We start from the raw sequence: 20,485 nt of genomic DNA on the forward strand, positions 1-20,485 counted from the left end.
TGTGCTTTCTCCCCTTTCTTATTTCTCAGTGAACTCTACAGGAATGGATGCAGTTCCCTTTCTGCACATCTTTAAATTGATACTGATTTAAAATAGGTAAATGGTAGATATATGCAATAGCTGCAGGAAGCACTGCTTCATGGGAAAAGTAGTAACTATACATATTACATTGTTTAGCTTCATGCATGCATATGTCTCTTAATGAAGCAAGACAAAAATAATCATTTTGGCCTAGACTTTCAGTATATATGGACTATTCCTTTTGAGACTTTATTATAGGTAGCAGCCATAAATTCTGCATTGAGCCTGCATAGATTGCTTCAAGTTGACATGGAAACAACCTGCCTCAGCAGTGCTTTACAGAAAGGAAAGGCTTGACATTGTAAAACAGTGCTGTCTGCGTACTCCACATTTGTGTTAGTAGCAACTTGGGTCATCCCAACCTTGATTGCCTCTGGTACTTTTAGAGACACCTGGGGGGGAAAACCCAGAGATGCAGGGAGTTGGGGATAAAGTCTCTTAAAGAAAACTGATATTCCTAAATTTAGCATTGTAATCTGGATTTTTTGTTGTTGCAGCTAAAATGGAAAATGCAAAGAGCTGAATGATTTTCACCATTGATCCTGGCTCTTGTGAATACCCCAGCAATACAAAACATTGGCCCAATTTCAACAAAAACATAATTTTATCAGCATGGTAAGTGGTAACCTGTACAGAGTTTAACATTTTCACCTTCTACATTTATGCATCTATATTTTGTTACAGCTCTTGATTAAATGGTTGCAATTGAACATTTTCATATCCAATTCAAGAGCCACCTCATTAGCATGATTAGATATCATCCTGAGACCTGCAGGTTTCTTAATTGGTCAAAACGTTAATCTCCACAAGGAGCCATCCCAGTGTCAAAATAATGCACAAAATTAGTGTGGATGACCTACAGTAGGATGTTCAGATAGAAATGTGTATGGATTAAGTTTCTTGGCACTCAGAAGCTCCACAAGTGCACCATGAAATGGCAAGAAAATGACAGTCATCTTGAATACAATGTTATGTTGCAACTTGCTCTTAGTAGACTTACACTGCAATCCTAATGCATCTTCATTTAGCAGTGCTATTGGATTCAATGGGATTTAATCCCAGGTAATTGGATTACAATCCAAATACTGTAGTCATTTTGCTCTACTGTATTTATTTAGAATCCATTCATGAGAAAGGGCAATATTTTATCTTCAGAAAGTTATAGGCCACTGGCTACAGGATTCTGGATACAAACTCTGTCTCCACATCAGTCAGCGAGTTCTGCATTAAGCAAAATTTAGACTAATATCACCAACTGGAATTAAATTATTTCCTACTTCTAGTTTTCCCCATTGAATAAAAAAGAGGGCTATACTTATTAAGACTACAGTGTATGTTTCTGGTCCCCTAACTATTGGCTATTGTCAAAGCAACAATAAAAGCACTGTAAAGTCTAGTAATGCTTTGCTACCTGTTACATTTCATCAAAGCTGCTGTTATATCACCACTGTAACATCATCAATCATGAGTGGCTCTTGGAGCCATAGTGGAACATGAAACTGATTCTGCAGATAATGCGCTCACATTTCCTTATAACAATAATTGTTTCTATCACCAATAGTTTTCTTACAACTATCTTTGGGCTGAACTATATGTTACACACATAACAAAAGGCCAGTGGCTCATTTTCCTAGGGAAAAGCAGTTTGCACTGGAGAAGCAACAGAACAGGGAAGAGATCTTTAACTCTTACTATTCAGAGTGCTTCTTCCTACCAAATCCTGCTCTCTTTTCTACTGCTATCCCTACAAGGTCCCAAATCCATGATTTAAGACACCTGGTGAGGATACACAGTTATGCTGGGAAAGGGTGCTACTCTTTCACAGTATAGCATTTTCTTGATCTAACTGTACCCCTCCAAAGTTCCTATTTTCCTTGCTGTGGGTAAACATATGAAAGGAAAATTGCATGGACAAAAGGCTACGAAACAACATGGCGGCCCTGATTCAATTCTCCCCTTCCCTTTAAAGAGAAACTAAACATTGGGAGATCCCATCACAAATCTCCCACATTTCATCTAGTTCGACCCTGAATGTAACACTGTACCTATTCCTTCATACACATTTAAAACAGCAACTGCACTAAACAAGTCTCAGCTGCATGTATGTTTATGACTTTCAGTCATAAGAAGCAAATATGTAGGGAGAGAAAACTTCTAAACCAATCTTTTCTGTCCTGGTGCCCTCCAATTTTATTTTATTTTTACTGCTAACCCCATTGTCCCTGGCCACTGATCATTTTGACCAGGACTGATAGCTGTGGGTCAAAACTATCAGAGAGTACCAGGTAGGAGAAGCATGCAGATACCTGGCATGTGGGATCATGTTTTCTAGTTGGGAATTGTTTGAGGCCAAGTGTGAATGCCTAAAGATCTGGAGAACTGAACATCCCGAGCACTCTCAAACTGTGATCTGGCCCCCAAAACAAAACAGATGTGGTAGCCAACCTACCAACCCCTGTATTCCACTACATCCTATCAAAACAGTCAGATCGGCCTCGATTGCCAGGGACCATGCTGCACCCTCCACACTCCCACAGAACGGTTTGCAGCCAGATTCCAGACCAAACACACACACACACCCAAAGACTGTGTGTGTTTTGTTCTCGTCTCACAGATTTCTTCTCGCCCTTCCCTCCTGCCCACCACCCTGTCTAATGTGAAGAATTCAATCTCTAAAGGAATTCACTAAGCTCTCTCCTTGGGGGCCAGTTCAAAGCACAGGGGTGAGGTGGAGGCAGGGCAGAGGCCATGCCTAGATCTGTTGAATATTCCAACAGAAATTAAACATCATTAAATAACTGTGCCATTGCCCACCTTTCAGCAATTTGATTCCCCCCTCCTTTTACACAAGCTGCATTAATTCAAAGATAACCGCTCTTCCCAATGCTGCGTAATTCCGCACCCCCCCTTTCACAGAACCTCCCCCTGATCCTAGTTTTTAATACCGGCTGTTAAGTAGGCTGCTGAAAAACACTACAGCTGACCCAGACGCTCTTGTTCATACCAGTGGTAACCACAGCAACGGTAGGGGGGAGGTAACACATGGGCTTGTCATGAATGCTTGCTAATTGAAGGCCAACTTTCCTCCCACAGGGATGAGCAACAAGTGAACCAAAAATATATAACGAACGAGGACAAAAGAACACACTGGGTGAGGAAGGAAGAGGTCTGAATACCTCTTGGAGGTTTTCAGGCAGAAAATTGAGACATTTTGCACAGTTAGAAATTTGATAATCCAGGCACAAGGCAGATGTGACATAAACAGTTATTTTTATGGGACGATATTTGGGGGGGGAATAGAAATTCGAAGGGTACAGTCAACAAATACACAAGGGCTGCCAGGATGCAGCTCTAATATTCTCAAAGGTTTTGGTTTTAGCAATCTGCTTGAGGAAACACACAAGCCTATTCCACGGCCAACATTCAGTTGCTATTTCCTTCCCAACCACAGTGATGCAGGATGAGAGCATAAGCATTCAGGCTTCCAGCCAAGGGGCCACTGACATTTTTCGGTATGCCCATTTGCAAAATGGGGAGTCTGTCATAGGTATCACACGTGCATTGCAGCCAAGCACACACTGCAACCTAATCTGTTGGCTGCAACAGAATGCCTCTTTCAAATCTAATTTCAGCAGGCAAAGGAGACCCTATTGGCACCAGGAAAGGCCTCTGCAGGTGCAGGTGTAGCCACAGGTGCCACAGTGGCAACCACTGCTCTAGCTACCAAAGTTGCTTCTGACCCTTTCCTCTGAAATTGCCATCCTTTGTACACTCACTTTTTCATGGGACACCTGCGTTGCATCATTGCTTGCCCACTGCATTCCAGAAAATGAGAGGAAATTAGTCATTAAGATCTCTGTCTCTCTCTTTTCTTCCCCTGCCCCCAAACTGTGTGAGAGCAGAAACTGACATTGGTGCAATTAAAAGAAGCTTGGGGTGGTTGTACCTTACTCCAAAAGAGGCAGTCAACCCCACCCCCACCCCACCCCATGACCATCTTCTTTAAGAGATAACTTCCTCAGGTTAAACAGTGGCCTGAGCGAACTTTCGTTCCCGTACAAAAGTAAGCAAGGACATTTATTCACCTATTCTCGTAATTGCACACTGGGAATAGATCTGAGTCTGGCACTCAGTGGAGGTGCCAAACTCAATTCAAAATCAAAAGCAGGAGAGTACAGAGGACGAACAAGCTGGCAGGGGGAAATAGCATATTAAGCGATCCAGATAACAGATCATCCATCTTGGCTTCCTGTTTATTATTGCTATTTCTTGCTGGAAAGGGAACTGCAGACATTTGATAAATCAATTGCAACAGTAGCATAGATTTCAGTGTGATTTCCCTCCCTAAAAACATATTTTCATCGGTGCGGGCTCCAAGCCCTCCTGTTTTCATATGTCAGTAACTCATAGCAACTGTCCTCCTGCTAGTCTGACTAGATGGCCCAGTTTATTAGGATTGTCCCAGATGGTTATTTCCAAATGGCAAATTTGTCCTTGTTTCAATAATAAAAAGAAAATCTAGGACATGCTGTCATTGTCTCTATTCCCGCTGCACTGCTGATTATACCTTTTGTATAAGTACATCCAGCAGCTGCCTTTCCGCCGTTCCCCTAAATGCACCTGCTGCCTCTTAAACCATCAACGGAAGTTTGAGCCAGACACATAATCAAGTTGCAAGGAGTGGGCAGCAAAGTCCACAGAGAAGTAGCAGGCACTGATTGGGCATAGCATGTACAAAGCAGAGAAAAGAGCAGATACAGGGAAGTGAGTTAACAGTGTCAAAAGCAAAGGAAAGATATACTGATCCAATGGCAGGGGAATGAATCAGAAGGGCAAACTCAAATATGGGGAAGGATGAAGATAAGCTGTAAAATTTTGACACAGGGAAAATAAACAAACGAGACAAGAGGTAAGTACCGTAGGTTATGGAAAAAGGGAAACATCCTATGAGACAAGACACACAAGAAAGGTTGAAAAAACACCATGGATGATCAAGGGGGGGGGGCAGAACATGCACAGTAAAATAGCAAGTGGAGCTAAGCACAGAATAGGAATTTATGATAACATTGTTTTTGGACATATCGGATTACGGCAGTCTGGTTCTGCAACTCTCTAATGGGAAAAAGGAACTATTGTTCTTCTAGCAGTGGCAACATGCGGCTATTTGGCAAAACCGTAGCACTCGTTGGGCCTCGACATTTAGACATGATCCCATAACAGCATAAAAATGTTGTAGAGTGGAAATGTGTCTCTTGTAAATCTGAGGAGCATCCAGGAAGCCAATGAGAGATTTATTGGGAGAGTGTGACCGTGTAATGAATTCCTCTTTCCTCCCTCTGCTAGAAATAAACTTCTACTTTTCTGCCCATCCCTCTCTTTCTTGTTTTGTCAATCAAGGGAGGAACAGCAGCAGCTATTTGCAGAGATCAAAGTTTTAACAGGCAACAGAGACCGCCAAGCAGGCTGTTACCATAGAAACCTTAGTAACAGAGGCCTTTGAATTGTGCCGGTATCCTTTGTTAGCAGCATGTGGCCGAGGCTGGCAAGTGAGAAGGAATGATGGGGAAATCTTTGGACAACAAGCACCACTTCTAAATAGCATTAAAGAAGGGGGGGGGTAGGACAGGGCAGAGGAGACTCAAAGGCTGCTAACAGTGTCATGTGGGCTTTCACAGATCATGACAAAAAATAAATAAGGAGTTAATTTGTTCTACCCCTTTCATATTACTACTATGTGTGCTATTCTGTTAGGTTTTACTCAGAGCAGGTCCATTGAAATTAATCAACATGGCAAAGTTAGGTCCATTAATTTTAATACCACCCAATGAATACCACCCACTGTTTGCTTACTGATTTGTTTATAGGTGTCAGGAGTCATGCTTGCCGCAGGATGGTAGGACCCTAAAGGTAAAGATACCCCTGACCATTAGGTCCAGTCGCGAACAACTCTGGGGTTGCAGCGCTCATCTCGCTTTACTGGCCAAGGGAGCCTGCATACAGCTTCCAGGTCATGTGGCCAGCATGACTAAGCCGCTTCTGGCAAACCAGAGCAGCGCACGGAAACGCCGTTTACCTTCCCGCTGGAGCGATACCTATTTATCTACTTGCACTTTGTGCTTTCAAACTGCTAGGTTGGCAGGAGCAGGGGCCGAGCAACGGGAGCTCACCCCGGGGTCAGGGATTAGGTATCTGACTGGAGAAGAAGCAGAGGAAGGAGTGCCTAACCTCTTCCCCTCAGGCCATTTTTGTATACTACATTTGCACTTTCCGTCATCATGCTGCTGAACAAATAAACAGTGAAGAAGAGAGCAAGCAGACAGGTGGCCCAGGCAGGCCTTTCCATGCACTTCCTGCCAGATTGGGGCAGGAAGAAGAGGGAGGGCAGACAGACACCACAGGCAGGCAGGGTAAGCAAACAGACCAGTGGAACAGACAGGCTGGTGGCCCAGGAAGTCCTTCCCAGATTCCTCCTGTTGTTGTTGCCATCACCACTGGTGTGCAGAGGGGAGGGGAAGAAAGTTGCTCTCTACTTTGTCCTGCCGCCATCACCACCCTGTCAACTTTCTCCCCTTCATCCCCCCCCCCCTCGACAGTGGCAACAGCAACAGAAGGAAAGAAGGGATGGGGTTAGGGAGCTGCGAGAGGTTGAGAGGGTTTTTGGTAGCAAGCTGTGTGGGAGGGGGTTTGGGGCCAACTACAAGGCAGATGTTGGCAGTAGGTATGTTTGCGAGCAACACAAGCAGCGTCAGAAGTCCCTAGTGCAAGTGAAAGAAGGGGCAGGGAGAAGCCATGTCGTGAGGAGAAACCCTCTTTGTATACATCCTTCCAGCTTGGACAGCTCCTTTATCAGTGGGTGTGTGATGGCGCCACTTTTGAATGGCAGACAAACTCAGCTTCCATCCACAGTGGCTGCCCACCACCTTAACTCCCCCCACGTGCAATGCCTGTCCCTGGCCTATTGAGATTGGACAGCTTCCATTCAAGAGTAGTACTGCTACCTGCTCTCTGCTCAAAGGGCCACCAAAGGTCCCAGCAGCAGGTAGCTGGGTTGGGCCAATGAAGGACCCTACTGAGTCCCTGGGGCCCTCAGCCAATGTCTGACCTGGCTGGCTGTTGGTGCTATACCTGGTAAAGGTAAAGGTAAAGGGACCCCTGACCATTACGTCCAGTCGTGACCGACTCTGGGGTTGCGCACTCATCTCGCATTATTGGCCGAGGGAGCCGGCGTATAGCTTCCAGGTCATGTGGCCAGCATGACAAAGCCGCTTCTGGCAAACCAGAGCAGCACATGGAAACACTGTTTACCTTCCTGCTGTAGCGGTTCCTATTTATCTACTTGCATTTTGAGGTGCTTTTGAACTGCTAGGTTGGCAGGAGCTGGGACCGAGCAATGGGAGCTCACCCCATCACAGGGATTCGAACCGCCAACCTTCTGATCAGCAAGCCCTAGGCTCAGTGGTTTAACCACAGCGCCACCTGGGTCATCACTACACCTGGTATTCATCACTAATCTCCGAGTCAGGATCAACATGAAGCAATAATATGGGCAGGACCTACAAACAAGGCACTTTTAATTATAGGCATCGGAGCCCCTAAAAGCTTCAATAGCACTTTGCCTGTTCACACTAGAACAGCTGGTCCTGCAATTACATGTTGTTGCAAAAACGGAAAGAAGCCCACCACTACAAATCAAGTCTGAAAGAAATATGGGAGGGTAGACAACAAAGAAAATATTTGACTGCATTTATTTAGCAACATCATCTGGAATTCTCTATAAAAAGTAAGTGGGTAGAGGATAGCAGTTCCACAGAAAAGAGTCTGTGAAGAAGCAACCTCAGGCGCTATTCATTGCAGCTGCTTAAAATGCAATTTCTTCACCCAATCTTACTTCCTCTGTCTGATCATACTCAGACCACCACTATTGATTTGGCAAGCACAGGATCAGATAATAGGCCTATAACTCTGAGGGAGCAGGCAACAAGGGTGTCTGCTGTGAAACCTTCTTCCTCAAACTACACTTTCTCCACACTAGTCTTCACTTCTGCTTTGATGACAAGGGATGAGACAAGATATCCACTCTCCAGAGAGTGCCAGTTGCTAATCTGTAGTTTAGCATTTCAGTGGACTATGTTGTGGGATAACAGCATCTCACAACATATCAAAGATACCAACACCTGTTTTAATCACAAGTAGTTGCTGAGATATGATTGGCAGATTGTTTTCAGCAAAACAATATAAAACCTGAAGAAGTGTGCATGCACACGAAAGCTCATACCAAAATAAAAACTTAGTTGGTCTTTAAGGTGCTACTGAAGGAATTTTTTTATTTTAATATAAAACCAGTGGTTCTTTTAACTATCATATCTTTATCATATTTTAAGTAGAAATTCACTTGGAGGATTCCTCTAACTTTGGCATCCATATCACCTTGTCTAATGCATTTTTGCTGAGGCAGAAGAGATCACTAAAACTGACATAAAGTAGCATGTCATCCAGAAGGGCCCTCACCTCGCGTGGAGTCAGACTTTCCTCTCCCCAGAGGCTTTTCACCCACTCTGCTTGCAGCTATTTTATTCTATCCTATTCTGTCAAATATCTATAGGGTTGTCACGTGGAAGATGGAGCAAGTCTGTTTTTTCCTGCTTTGGAGGCTAGGACCCAAACCAATGGATTCAAAGTTACAAGAAAGGAGATTCTGGATAAATATCAGGAAGAACTTTCCGACAGTATGAGCTCTTCAACAGTGGAGCAGGCTTCCATGAGAGGTAGTGGGCTCTCTTTCATTGGAGATTTTTACGCAGAAGTTGGATGGCCATCTGTCATGTATGATTTAGTTGAAATTCCTGCATTGCAGGGGGTTGGACTAGATGACCCTCGGTGTCCTTTTCAACTCTGTGATTGCAAACGTATCCCATCAACACATACACAGACAGGAGGCATGAACTGATAAAGTAAGAAGGTGTATTTCCATAGCTGGTGTTGACAAAATGATCCTTTCTGATGGTGGGGAATCTTCCCATTTCTTGTCCTAAGGGGGGTGGGGTAGATATTCTGGCCACCTCCAAACTGTCAGTATTTTGCAGGAGGTATTTAAATAACATGCTAGAAATTTAGATTTCTGCAATTAAAATGGATTAAAGCATCCTGTCACAACATATCCACTTTATAAAAAGAAAAGCAAGACTTCTGGAATAGGAAAGTGACAGGGAAATGTACTTAATTGTGTCAGATATTTAATTAATTAACAAGAAGACGTACAGTACAATCACCACATGCAAGCAGTGTGATGCCAGTGAGCAACGTTTTGATAAAGTCTTGGTTTTCTACAAATGCGCTTATGAAAAATCTTGTGAAACTGCAGGCTCACTTTTATATATTTAAATCAAAATACAGTGGTACCTCGCAAGATGAATGCCCTGCAAGACGAATTTTTCGCAAGACAAATGCGTCTTGCGATCTGATGGTGATTCGCAAGATGAATTCGTTTTGCAAAAAATTCGTCTTGCGAATCACGGTTTCCCATAGGAATGCATTGAAATTTAATTAATGCATTCCTATGGGCAAAAAAAGAAATTTCAATGCATTCCTATGGGAAACTGCAATTCGCAAGATGAATTTTTCGCTAAATGAATTGACTCGCGGAACGAATTAAATTCATCTTGCGAGGCACCACTGTATATGTGTTTCCTGCCTCAATCGGAAAGATTCAGATGTTGCTTTGTCTGTATGATTAGTTATTGTCTACTTCTACAGTTTTAAGAAATATTGCACAGAAAGAGCAAATAAAACTTTTGAAATAAAATTGTCAACAGGGCTGGTGAAGTAGGAATGAATTAAGTTACCTCAGTTATGTAGGATGACCCATAAACATCTATTTGCTCTTGAATAACCCATATTTCATGATTTTCAAGAGCTTTACTCTTGCCGCATAAAAAGCTACCCTTCTCACATAAGTCCAGGGGATAAGACAGCCCCCAAGGTGTTGCATAATTTATAGGCAGCCCCTAATCCCTTTCCTGTTCTAGTTTTGCATCCCCCTCTAAGGGAATAAGCCTCCCATCTGAATATCAGCAAACAGAAAAACAAAAGCCTCTGACTCTCCAAGAACTAAGATATTTTATCTAAGCCTTCGCTACAGTTCATTAATAGTGGGATGGGGTTTAAATGTCTCAAGAAGCTACAGAACCTTGAACAAATGAACGTTTCTAAGTGTTGTTTTCTCCTTTGAACGATGAGAAGAATGCTAAGCATTGGCAATGAAATACTACTGGGTGTGAAAAAACAAAAAACAAAAAAAATGCATATTTATAATGTATTATGCACACACACAAGAATATAAGTACAGTAGTATATGTTTCTGGTCTTGCATCAGACCAAGCTGGAGCCAATCATTTGCTTCTGAGAAGCCCAAAGCAGGGCATAGAGACCCCTGACGCTGCCCTCCCCTATAACAATGGGTGGTTAGACTGCTTCTGAAGTGGAAGTTCTAATTATACACAATCCTACGCATGTTTACTTAGAAATAAGCCCAACTGAATTTAGTTGTACTTGGTCCCGGGACTGCAGTCTCAGCCATTATGACTAACATCCTTTCATAGCCCTACTCACTCCTACTACACTGATATTTATGAAATCCCCTCTAAACCCAAGGCTATTCTGCCAACTGACTTCATTGAGCAACCTCGGGTTTTAGGATTGTGAGAGCAGAATGGGGGAGGGGAGCCTCCTATCAACTAGCATGGCCAATTTGGGATTTCTGGAGGGCACCTGAAAGAGAAGTCATGTGCAAATGAGCATACATGCTAAATGAACATGCTTGAGAATGGAGTCAGTATTGGCGCGGCATGTTTTGTCTCATCAGGGGTGCCAGAAACAGGAAACTTTCAATAAATAGGAAAGCCCTCAGAGGCCTAGCCAGCTTCTTATTTTAGAGTATGGGATCCTTCTCTCTCTCTCAATAGAGTTCAAGACTTTGTTCATCACAGGGTATCGCTACGTGACACAAACATAATCTCTCTTCCTCATCATAATCTCCCAGATAACCCCTCAAGTCCCTCAACTACTTCCCCCTCTTTCCTGAACTCCAGTGTGGCTCAGCACCGGGCTGAACCTGGCCATTCTTCCTTTCCTTCCTTCTGAATTTAGCAGGGCCTCTTTGACCTTGCCTTTGCCTTTGCCTTCTCTGAGACATGTTTCTACTCTTCCTCTTTTGCTGCTCTCCTTTTCCCCTGCCGGCCACCCAGTGGGACGAACAGAAGAGCATCAGATGTCCAAACACCACAGCACTTCAGGTCCACCCATGTTTACATCCAGTTATTTCTGATCTCCCACATGATGGTTCAAAATAGAGTTGAGCCAAAATTATCTGTAGACGTATTAACAGTAGTCTGTGAAGTGGATCTAATGGAGACTGTGGAATCCAAAAGTTACCCTTCTGCTCATGAAACAGAAGGGCTCCTTGCAGCAGAAGGTGACCTTTGGGTCCTACAAGTGACTTGTGGCTGATAGAACCAACATATGACATCCACAGTGAATCTCCTGAAAACATCTGGGAACTGATCAGGCACCACTGAAGTTGGATTTGCACAGTTCATGCTGTGGAGCTTTGCCCCAAAGTTCCCTTCTGCTGCTTCCAGGGCTGCCATTCTGCATTGTAGTTTGAAGAAAAGGGCAATAGGATACCTGGCAAACCATTTACACCATTTCAGGGGGGTGTTATTGTTTTTTTAATATTTTTTCTGAACAATTGTTATTTCTCTGCCCAATTTTTGTAAGAATTGTAGACAGCTGGCTAAATTTTGAAAACAATAGCTGTCTAAATTTTGAAAACAATGCAAAAGCTGTGTTTTTAACTTGTAGGCTATATTAATGAAATTCATTGTGCATGTAGACACTGCAACGTACCGGGTTTAGTGTAAAAGTATTTTAAATTATACACTTATTATTTTTGTTTCAATGTGAGCCATCTGGAGTTTCAAAGAAAATAGGATACAATCATTTAAGTAAACACTGATCTTGGAATACTGCTTCCATCCTTTGTTATATGTTGCCTTACAACAGTGCGTAGTGATTGCAAAACAATACTGGCTTGTATCTCTTTAGATCAGCTTCACTCTGACACAAAGCAACAATGCAAGGAGCAGAAAGAACAGAGAAGGACACCCAGGAAATGTTGCCAATCTTTTCACGTATAGACTATACCATGCATTTAAAAACAATTCCCAGAGTGGTTTACCAATAACTCTCTCTTCCCAGAGAACTCTGGCAATTGTAGCTCTAACAACTCTCAGCAGCCTTAACAAACTACACTTCCCAGGACTCTTTGGTAGGGACCATGATTGTTATAGTGGTATAACAGTGCTTTAAATCTATGGCAGGCATAGGCAAACTCGGCCCTCCAGATGTTTTGGGACTACAACTCCCATAATCCCTGACCACTGGTCCTGTTAGCTAGGGATGATGGGAGTTGTAGTCCCAAACCATCTGGAGGGCCGAGTTTGCCTATGGCGTGGATGTGACCTTAGATAGGTACATAGAAATTAGTAGAGAAGTAGGCTATGTTGAATGGAAAAGTAAGTTGAGAACATAGCTCACCCAGAACAAGCAGCTCCACTGACTCTTCCGTCTTGCCCTCCACATCATCAGGTGTGATAATGAGGCAGTAATACAACCCACTGTCTCCCCACATCAGTTTTCCAATGTGGAGGTCTGCATCTGAAAAACAATATAAGAGAAATAGTAGAGTCAGAAACACAGAGAAAAGGTGAGGGACTGAAAGCAAGGCTTTCACTAACAGTTGTTATTGGCAGGAGTGCATTTTTCTTCCTTAGGGAAATAAGCACACTCCAGTGAGCCACAGTGCACTCCAGAGAGTCAGCAAACTCTGCTGGACAGTGATTTGGATCCAGGAGACCAAATTCCTATTTATTAAGGAGCACACCAGATTGCCTTTTCCAGAATGAAAGTACGGCACATATAAACTTATCTCACAATGTCATTTGTTCCAATGTCCTTCAACACGGAAGCAAGGTACAGCCCCATTCACATCACAGGCTTCTGCCTCAATCCACATATACAACACAAACATCTGTAGGGAGGGGGCCTTCAGATATAGTTGTACATGCAATGGCTTCTTTGGAATCTAGGATCTGGGTGGTCAGGGTTCCAGAACACAGGAAAGCCTTCATGCAGTGCAAAGTGATTGTGAATAATTTTTATTTCTGTAGGAAGGGACATACACCTCACCAACACACATGAACAAAAATATCTTCTATTTTACCAAGGTTTTTACAACTTAATTTTTGCTTATTGTTTTACACAGATTTTTTTTACATCTAAGATGCCTTGTTAATTTTTATGTTTTATTGAAATTCGTACTTTAATCGTTTCACAGGGTTTTAAAATGTGAACTGCTGTGGGAATATGACTGAAGAGTGGAATATACATGCCTATAATAAATAGTATTAAATAAGCACAGTGATCCTCATAAGAGAGATCCAAAACACTGATGTAACTTTCTACCATTCATAATAGCCAAAGAAGCTTTCCCATAATTAATAAACTGCTAGGCAGGCAGTTACCATGGAGAATGGTGACATCTCTTCCCTTGTAGAATTCTCCAACTGTGACCGAAGGGCCCTGCTTGGAAGCCACAATGCGGACCGTTCTTCTGCTGTCCACGCAGTCCAAGTATGGATCCCATTCCAGGTTCCTCTTGCTCACAGCCTGTAAGCCTGCAGAGACCACTCCCAGAGCTTCTCCCATGCGGTCTTGGCAATATGATTTGAACTTCCACTGCACCACAGCTGGTTGCGTGGAGGAAGTTGAAAAGTGGCATCGAAGCACAACAGACTGAAAGAGCATGGCCACCTTTTTCTTTTCCGGCACCATGACCTGAAGCCCTTCAGTCACAGCTACAAGACAAAAAGTATGAACGTTATTGATTTGCCAGGTATCATATCAACCATCTGTTCAGTGGTTCTGATCAAGACAGAATGTTATACGGGAGATTGCCATCTGCTTTTGGTGCTAAGAAGAAAATGTGCTGGAGAAATACTGGCAGCAAGGCAATAGTGCTATATATGCATCAAAACAATACTGAGCTGGTCCAGACGTCAAGGTAAACTGCAGTTTGTCATGACAGGAACAAGCTACAGCAAAACCTGGCCTCACATACTCTCCAATTCACCTCTGGTGCAACCAAAGGAAGATCAAAAGCTTTCTCTAGGGATGGTTGAAAATGTCGCTTTGAGTTTCTGGTTATCATGTTTCCAATCTTACCGTAAGTTCAGTTCTCCATGTGAGTTTGCTTCTTCTTTTTTTAAGCCCACATTTCACCAGCATTTTAGTGCAAATTTATCCTAAGGTAAATTTGCACGGTAATTTTCCCTAATACAGTGCATTTTTGTCTGTTATTTTCACTTATATATGCATTTTTTTTACACTCCCTTCCCTAGTATATGTATTTTGGACACTTTTGTTGGCTGAAGAACACCCTTGCAGTTCAGACTTTGATTTTGCTAAACTTCCGATGTTGATGTAAATAGCTATGCTGGGAAAACTTACAGATTTCTTATGGGGAAAGGTATTACAAGCTTCAAAGGAATTAAAAGGCCTGGTCCATACACCAGTTCCAAAGTAGTTAACATGTAGGTAGTTTATTCTCACTTAAATAAATGGGATAAAATGTTGAAGCCTTTGAATAATAATGAAAATTGTGTGGAATCAAGTCAGAAATGAAGTTAATCAATAAAAAAAATAGTCTAAACCTAACTCTGCAGACTTGGGGAAATTTCACACCCTGGATTGTGTTCAAACGTAATCCTACTAAGTGGACTCAATTAAACTGATGAACACAACTAGTTTAGCTCCATTAATTGCAAGGAGTCCCCCCTGAGTAGAACTTTTTGGGATACTACCCTTTATATTTAATCCTAGCATAACCAGCTGCTGAATAGATATCATAGCATATTTATTTGCTTATATTTGCTTAAATATCATAGCATATTTATTTGCTTATATTTATATTCTGTCTCTTAATTTCAGAGATGAGGTGATCAGGGAGTGCCTGATCACCTCATCCGTCTCCTGAGAAATCTCTATGTGGGACAAGAAGCTACAGTTAGAACTGGATATGGAATAACTGATTGGTTCAAAATTGGGAAAGGAGTACGACAAGGCTGTATATTGTCTCCCTGCTTATTTAACTTATATGCAGAATCCATCATGCGAAAGGCTGGACTGGATGAATTAATTACATGCATGGAACTCCATCAATAGTTTCTACAATATCCCTCTTTATTATAGGGCAAATTTTCACAATGCAAAAAGTGCTGGTTGAAAGACAATGTGTTGCTCTTACATACATCCAAGGGAACAGCTGGACAATGCAAGCAATATCACTTGAGCTACCCCCACATGAATCTGCACCATTGGCAAAGCTATGGCTTTAAAAGCATCTAAGGCACCACTAATGCATACATGACTTTTCACAAATGAGCCCTCTGTTCCTGAAATATTTACAAGTCTAAATAAGGCAACGCAAAGAACAAGCTCACAGTTCAGAAGAAGAAAGGTGAGATTCCTCCTCATGGTGAGAAGGGATGAGGAATTGCTTGCAGAGATTGTAGCAGATTTGAAATAAAGAAAGAAAAACCAATTATAATATTAGTATGAACAGAGTGTGTTCAGGAACTGACAAAATACAGGAGGGAAGTTAATACAGAAAGTAGAAGAACTGGGGAACTGATGTGAGCAAAGAAAACAAGAAGCTCAAGTGAAGATTCAGCGGGCCTAGAAAGTTTTTAAATGTTATGTTCATGTTAGTCTCTTCATAGGCTAACCTTTCGTTTACTGATGACTACTACCTGCATTCCTGAGGTGAACAAACATATAATGGAAGCTTCAAAACACCAGACTCTAACATGATATCGGTAATTGTAATAATCAGAGGAGAACCTGACTGCATGCATCCACTCTAAATTTAGAAAAAAGTAAATTGTTGGCTTTGGCAACAGCAGTTTCTGTGCAATGGAGATAACAGAAATCAGTGCGCAGGACAGGAACAAGAGTAAAATGCACATTAGTCATAGCTTTTTGAGCCCTTATTTTGCCCATTGAACCGTTGCCCTGCTTTTAAGAAGGCTGTACAAGTTTATGTTGAAAACCTCCAACTCCTAGAGATCCCAAAATCAGAAAACTAAAACTAAAAAGCAAGGCCTGCACCTGATAGCAATGACATGAAGCACCATACCATCTTTTTATGTTTTGTTAGGGTGTCTTTCTTCACTGGGGAGCAATTACTTTAGTGTTGTCCAACAGGCGTGCCTTGAATTAGGGGTGCTGCTGCAGGCAACACTGGCCTCCATCCCTCTTTTCTACCCCCCCCCTCAATGCCTTCTCGTGTCTTTGCCACCCAAAGGTTTATGTGACTGTTTGTTGCAGCGGCCCCGACTACAAGCTCCCCAGACCAATGGTGTCTTTGGGGCTGGCCAGGGGGTGCTAGTTGCCAGGAGCTGAAGCAGCCTCGGAGTAAGCAAGCAAGTGGGTCTGCATGAGGAGGCACCTCTCTTTGGGGCAGGAGGGTGGCTGTCCGGAGGGCTCCTAAGGAAATAGAAGGGGAGAGGAGGCTGAGGGGACACGCCACAAGGGAGGGTGTTTGAAAAGGGGTGAGGGGCTGCTGGCTCTGCAGGCAAGGAGCATAGCAGGGACCCACTCCCTGAGCCTAGTGAAAAATATTATGTTTTATTCTTACAGCTTTTGAGAATAATTCTATCCCTTTTGGAATGACTGAGAAAATATTTTACATAAAATAAAACTCTCAATTAGACCCTGTTCTTTTGGTGTTTGTACGTTCTTGATATTGTGGGGTATTACAGACCCCGATAGCCTATTTGCAACTATATCATTTTACTGAAAAAGAAAAGCTCTTATGGATGGTGTAAAAAAAAAAAAAACGTGCAAATATTGTCATGCTTAACACCATTCCCTCAGGTTTTTTGTTTTTATGGCTGTCCCGGCACACATCTGACCCCAAAGCTGACTTGATGCAGTAAGTGTTTCTTATCACCAAGGGTTTAAAAAGACTCAATCAATTACTAACTGTGTGAACAACATCACGTCTAGTTTGGTTCCAATACTGAAATGAAAGAGATCACTAGAGACCACATGCAAGAAAAGTCTCCCTCCCAGCAACATAGAAAGCTGCCTTAAACCAAACTGGACCTTCTGGTTCATCTACCTCAATATTGTCTACATTGAATGTCAGCATCTCTCCAGGGTTTCAGGAATAAAGCCTTTCCCAGCCCTACTTGGAGATGCCAGGGATTGAACCTGGGACCTTCTGCGTGCAAGGCAAGCACACTACCACTAAGCTATAGCCCTCTCCCCAAACGACCTCTCTGCAGAAGCAGCAAGGTAGGCAACGTTATATAGCATGCCTGAATCAGAGACTCAGAGAATCAGAGAATTGTAGAGCTGGAAGGGACCACAAGTGTCATCTTAGTCCAACCCCCTGCAATGCAGGAATCTTTTGTCCAATGTAGGGCTTGAACCCACGACCCAGAGATTAAGAGTTCCGTGCTCTACCAGCTGAGCTATCCCAGTCTGGTTTTGTTCATCCACAGAAAAACCATAAACCCACCTCCTTTCCACCTTGCTTAATAGGGTGCAAGAAAGAACCATTCTTACAATGGGTTACTGGCTGTTGTGCATACAAAAGTGAGTAGGAAGTGTCAAATCCCCCAAGCCTGCTTCCTGTGTCTCTTCCCATAACTCCACTTGTGCACATTCAATACTGCAAAGCAGCAATTCCTAGAATCTGCTGTAGCTTAACACCAAGGCAACATCCTCCTCAATACCTTGTAAAAATGAACTGATGACACTCATAGAAATACTCATATGACACATATTACTGGGATTTCTCTCCCCATTCATTCATTAGCAGAGGATTATCTGAGGGCATCTTCATACAGGGCACCATTTCTGCATGGATGGAGGAAAGCAACTGTGTATGTTTGCATACACCATCATGTGTGAAAACTATGCACGTATCTATTTTACTGTAGGTAACCATAAATATGGAAGTCTTTGCACACTGCTTTGAATACAATAATTTTCCACAGAAAACAACCTGGAGAAAGAGATATGCGAGAAGCAAAGCTAGCTGCTGCCAAAATAACCTTACAGGAAATAGCAGCAATGAATTCTTTTTTTTCTGAGGAAGTTCTCCTGACCAAAGTAAGCAACTACTTTTCCATGAAGAAAGAGGAAATGACACTCTTTTCCCCTGAGCAAGCAGAACTGCTAATCCAACTGATACAATCTGTGTTTTCCAATGGCAAAACTTCATCTTAGCCTTTTCACTTAAGCTAGTCCTCAGCACCTACAGACACAACCTCTGGGGCTGGCCACTTCTCCCAAAATTTCAATAGACATGATGGGCATTAACAGTCAGCAAAACTGGGCATTTCCTTATGACCAAAGAGGGGCTGAAGGACCCACATGAGTGTCACCACCATAACCTGCTGGTCAACACACAGACAGCCCCATTAACATCTGCCTGATTTTTGCAGGAAGCAAAAACGGCATCCTGACTCCAGTCAGCTTAGTTCATGCATGTGCTGTGCCATGCAATGCCAGGGACAGGATCCATGGTGACTAGTGAGCTACTCAGTGCTTGCTTTAGTGTCCCAATTCTTGGTATCCCTTGGTGCAGGCTATCCTTGTGGTCTGAAAACTCAAGCAAGGCCTCTTTGGCTCCAGCTGGCATGCTGACGTTGCAGCAATCCAGAAATGGGATGGCTGGGTTACTGAGCTGCAGTGGCTCAGGAAAGGCCAGGTGTGGAAGCGAGCCCAGAATGGTTAGTAAACCAGCAAACTGCAGGCCCAAAATGATGGAGATGAAGGATTTGGGGTCTGTACTGTTTTCAGTATAGCAGGCAGATATGCTAGAAAGGAAGAAACAGAAAACTCTTCTACATAGGGCACATTTCGGATTCATACCAGGGTGGGTAGCAAGCTGGTGGGGTGGGTGGTATTAGCAAGGTCAAGGGGGGATAGGCACGTAGCTCCCTAGACTAGAAACCTCAGTTGAACAAATTCTCTGCAAATAACTCTGCTAGGGGGAATGGTGGCCTGGGACCCTCCAGGGCCTAAGGAACTGGGGGAGGGGGAAGCTAGAAAAATGAGCACCATAAGCTGAGGGTTGCTTGGTTGGTGACATTTGGGTGTTTTTTCTACACACACACCCAGCTGCAGAAGTGATCCTGGGGGCATGTTTGGCACATGTAGCCAGAGAAGAGATTTCTATCGCTTGATGGGAAAGCTGCCCGTTTAACCCTGTCAATAGAATTAGAATCTATGGAAAAAGAGAAGAACACCCCCTCCAAAAAATAAAGAAATGCATGTGTATGAGTGAAATTGGGACATTAATCAGAGTTAGTGATTCAGAACCGAAGAGAGTAGTAATGACTCTGCCTTAATTATCAATATGTCTGTGTAGGACATCTGCAGGCAGAGAGCTTTGCCTAGGAGCCCACAAAAACCTGCAGTGTACCTTGCCAATTCCGGTGCTCCAATACATTTCCAAAAGATGTTTTCCCCACATCCAACTAACTCCAAAGAAATCCAGGGGTGGCACCCTTGGGGGGGAAAGACAGCCACGCTAAAAAACCCACACCCAGACTGAGCTCGCCTGCTTCTGAATCAGATCAGGACGAAAGAGATTTGGGAGGAAAAGCGGGGGCGGGGGGGGGGGGTAAAGTAAAAAACATTTCCCCCCTTTAGAAAGAGATACGCTGTGGGGGTGTGGAGCAGTTTAGTGCCTACAACACCAATAACGGGCACCTCAATCAAACATGCTGTTTACTATTTGTTCGACATTTCTACCCCCCCCCCCTCCATGCCTCCCACTTACTGAACAAGCTTGAAACGTGCTGCAACACGACACACGCGGGGCGGGGGGAGGGAGAGGGAGAGAAGGCAGGCAACTCCTTTGGGAATCCAAAAAGTTACTCATCCCCATGAAATCCCTTACCTGTTACCCACAGGAAAGCAGTCCAGCCTAGTAAGACTCCATCCATCTTCGTGGTCTGTCCCTCCAGAAAGGAAAAGGAAAGGAAGGCGAGAGAGGGGGAGAAACTGGAGCCAGGAAAGTAAATGAGGCTCCCCGCTACGAAGCGGCTGGCACATCAAGTGTTCTTTCCCGTTATCTGCGGGTCTTCCGCTACATAACTCAGCGTGTGAAAAGACAGAGTTCTGAATGGGAGCTACCACTCTGCTCGGGGGAGGGGCGCTGCACTGCCCTCCTTCGGGAATTCTGCTCCCTACGTCGTAATTTATGCATCTCAGGCAAGACGGTGGCGGGGGAAACACCGTTAGACAGCTGTAGTCCTCAAACCAAGCT

The 20,485-nt window shown here is 43.3% G+C and overlaps 1 protein-coding gene across 4 annotated transcripts in view; it reads right to left on the bottom strand.

The window, feature by feature from the left end:
- Positions 1-20,485, bottom strand: part of ILDR2 (immunoglobulin like domain containing receptor 2) — a 38,579-nt gene extending 18,094 nt beyond the window's left edge. For 2 of the 4 annotated variants that reach the window (XM_035115996.2, XM_035115994.2), the window contains exons 1-3: positions 20,117-20,485; positions 13,662-13,994; positions 12,676-12,795 (exon numbers count right to left, since the gene is read on the bottom strand). In XM_035115996.2, the coding sequence (XP_034971887.2) occupies positions 12,676-12,795; positions 13,662-13,994; positions 20,117-20,162 (499 nt within the window). In that variant the 5' untranslated portion in view covers positions 20,163-20,485. The remainder of the gene's footprint in view (positions 1-12,675; positions 12,796-13,661; positions 13,995-20,116) is intronic. The other 2 variants (XM_035115995.2, XM_035115997.2) reach the window with 2 other exon arrangements.

The sequence above is a fragment of the Zootoca vivipara genome, chromosome 4 (genome assembly GCF_963506605.1).
Source record: "Zootoca vivipara chromosome 4, rZooViv1.1, whole genome shotgun sequence".
Lineage (NCBI taxonomy): Eukaryota > Metazoa > Chordata > Lepidosauria > Squamata > Lacertidae > Zootoca > Zootoca vivipara.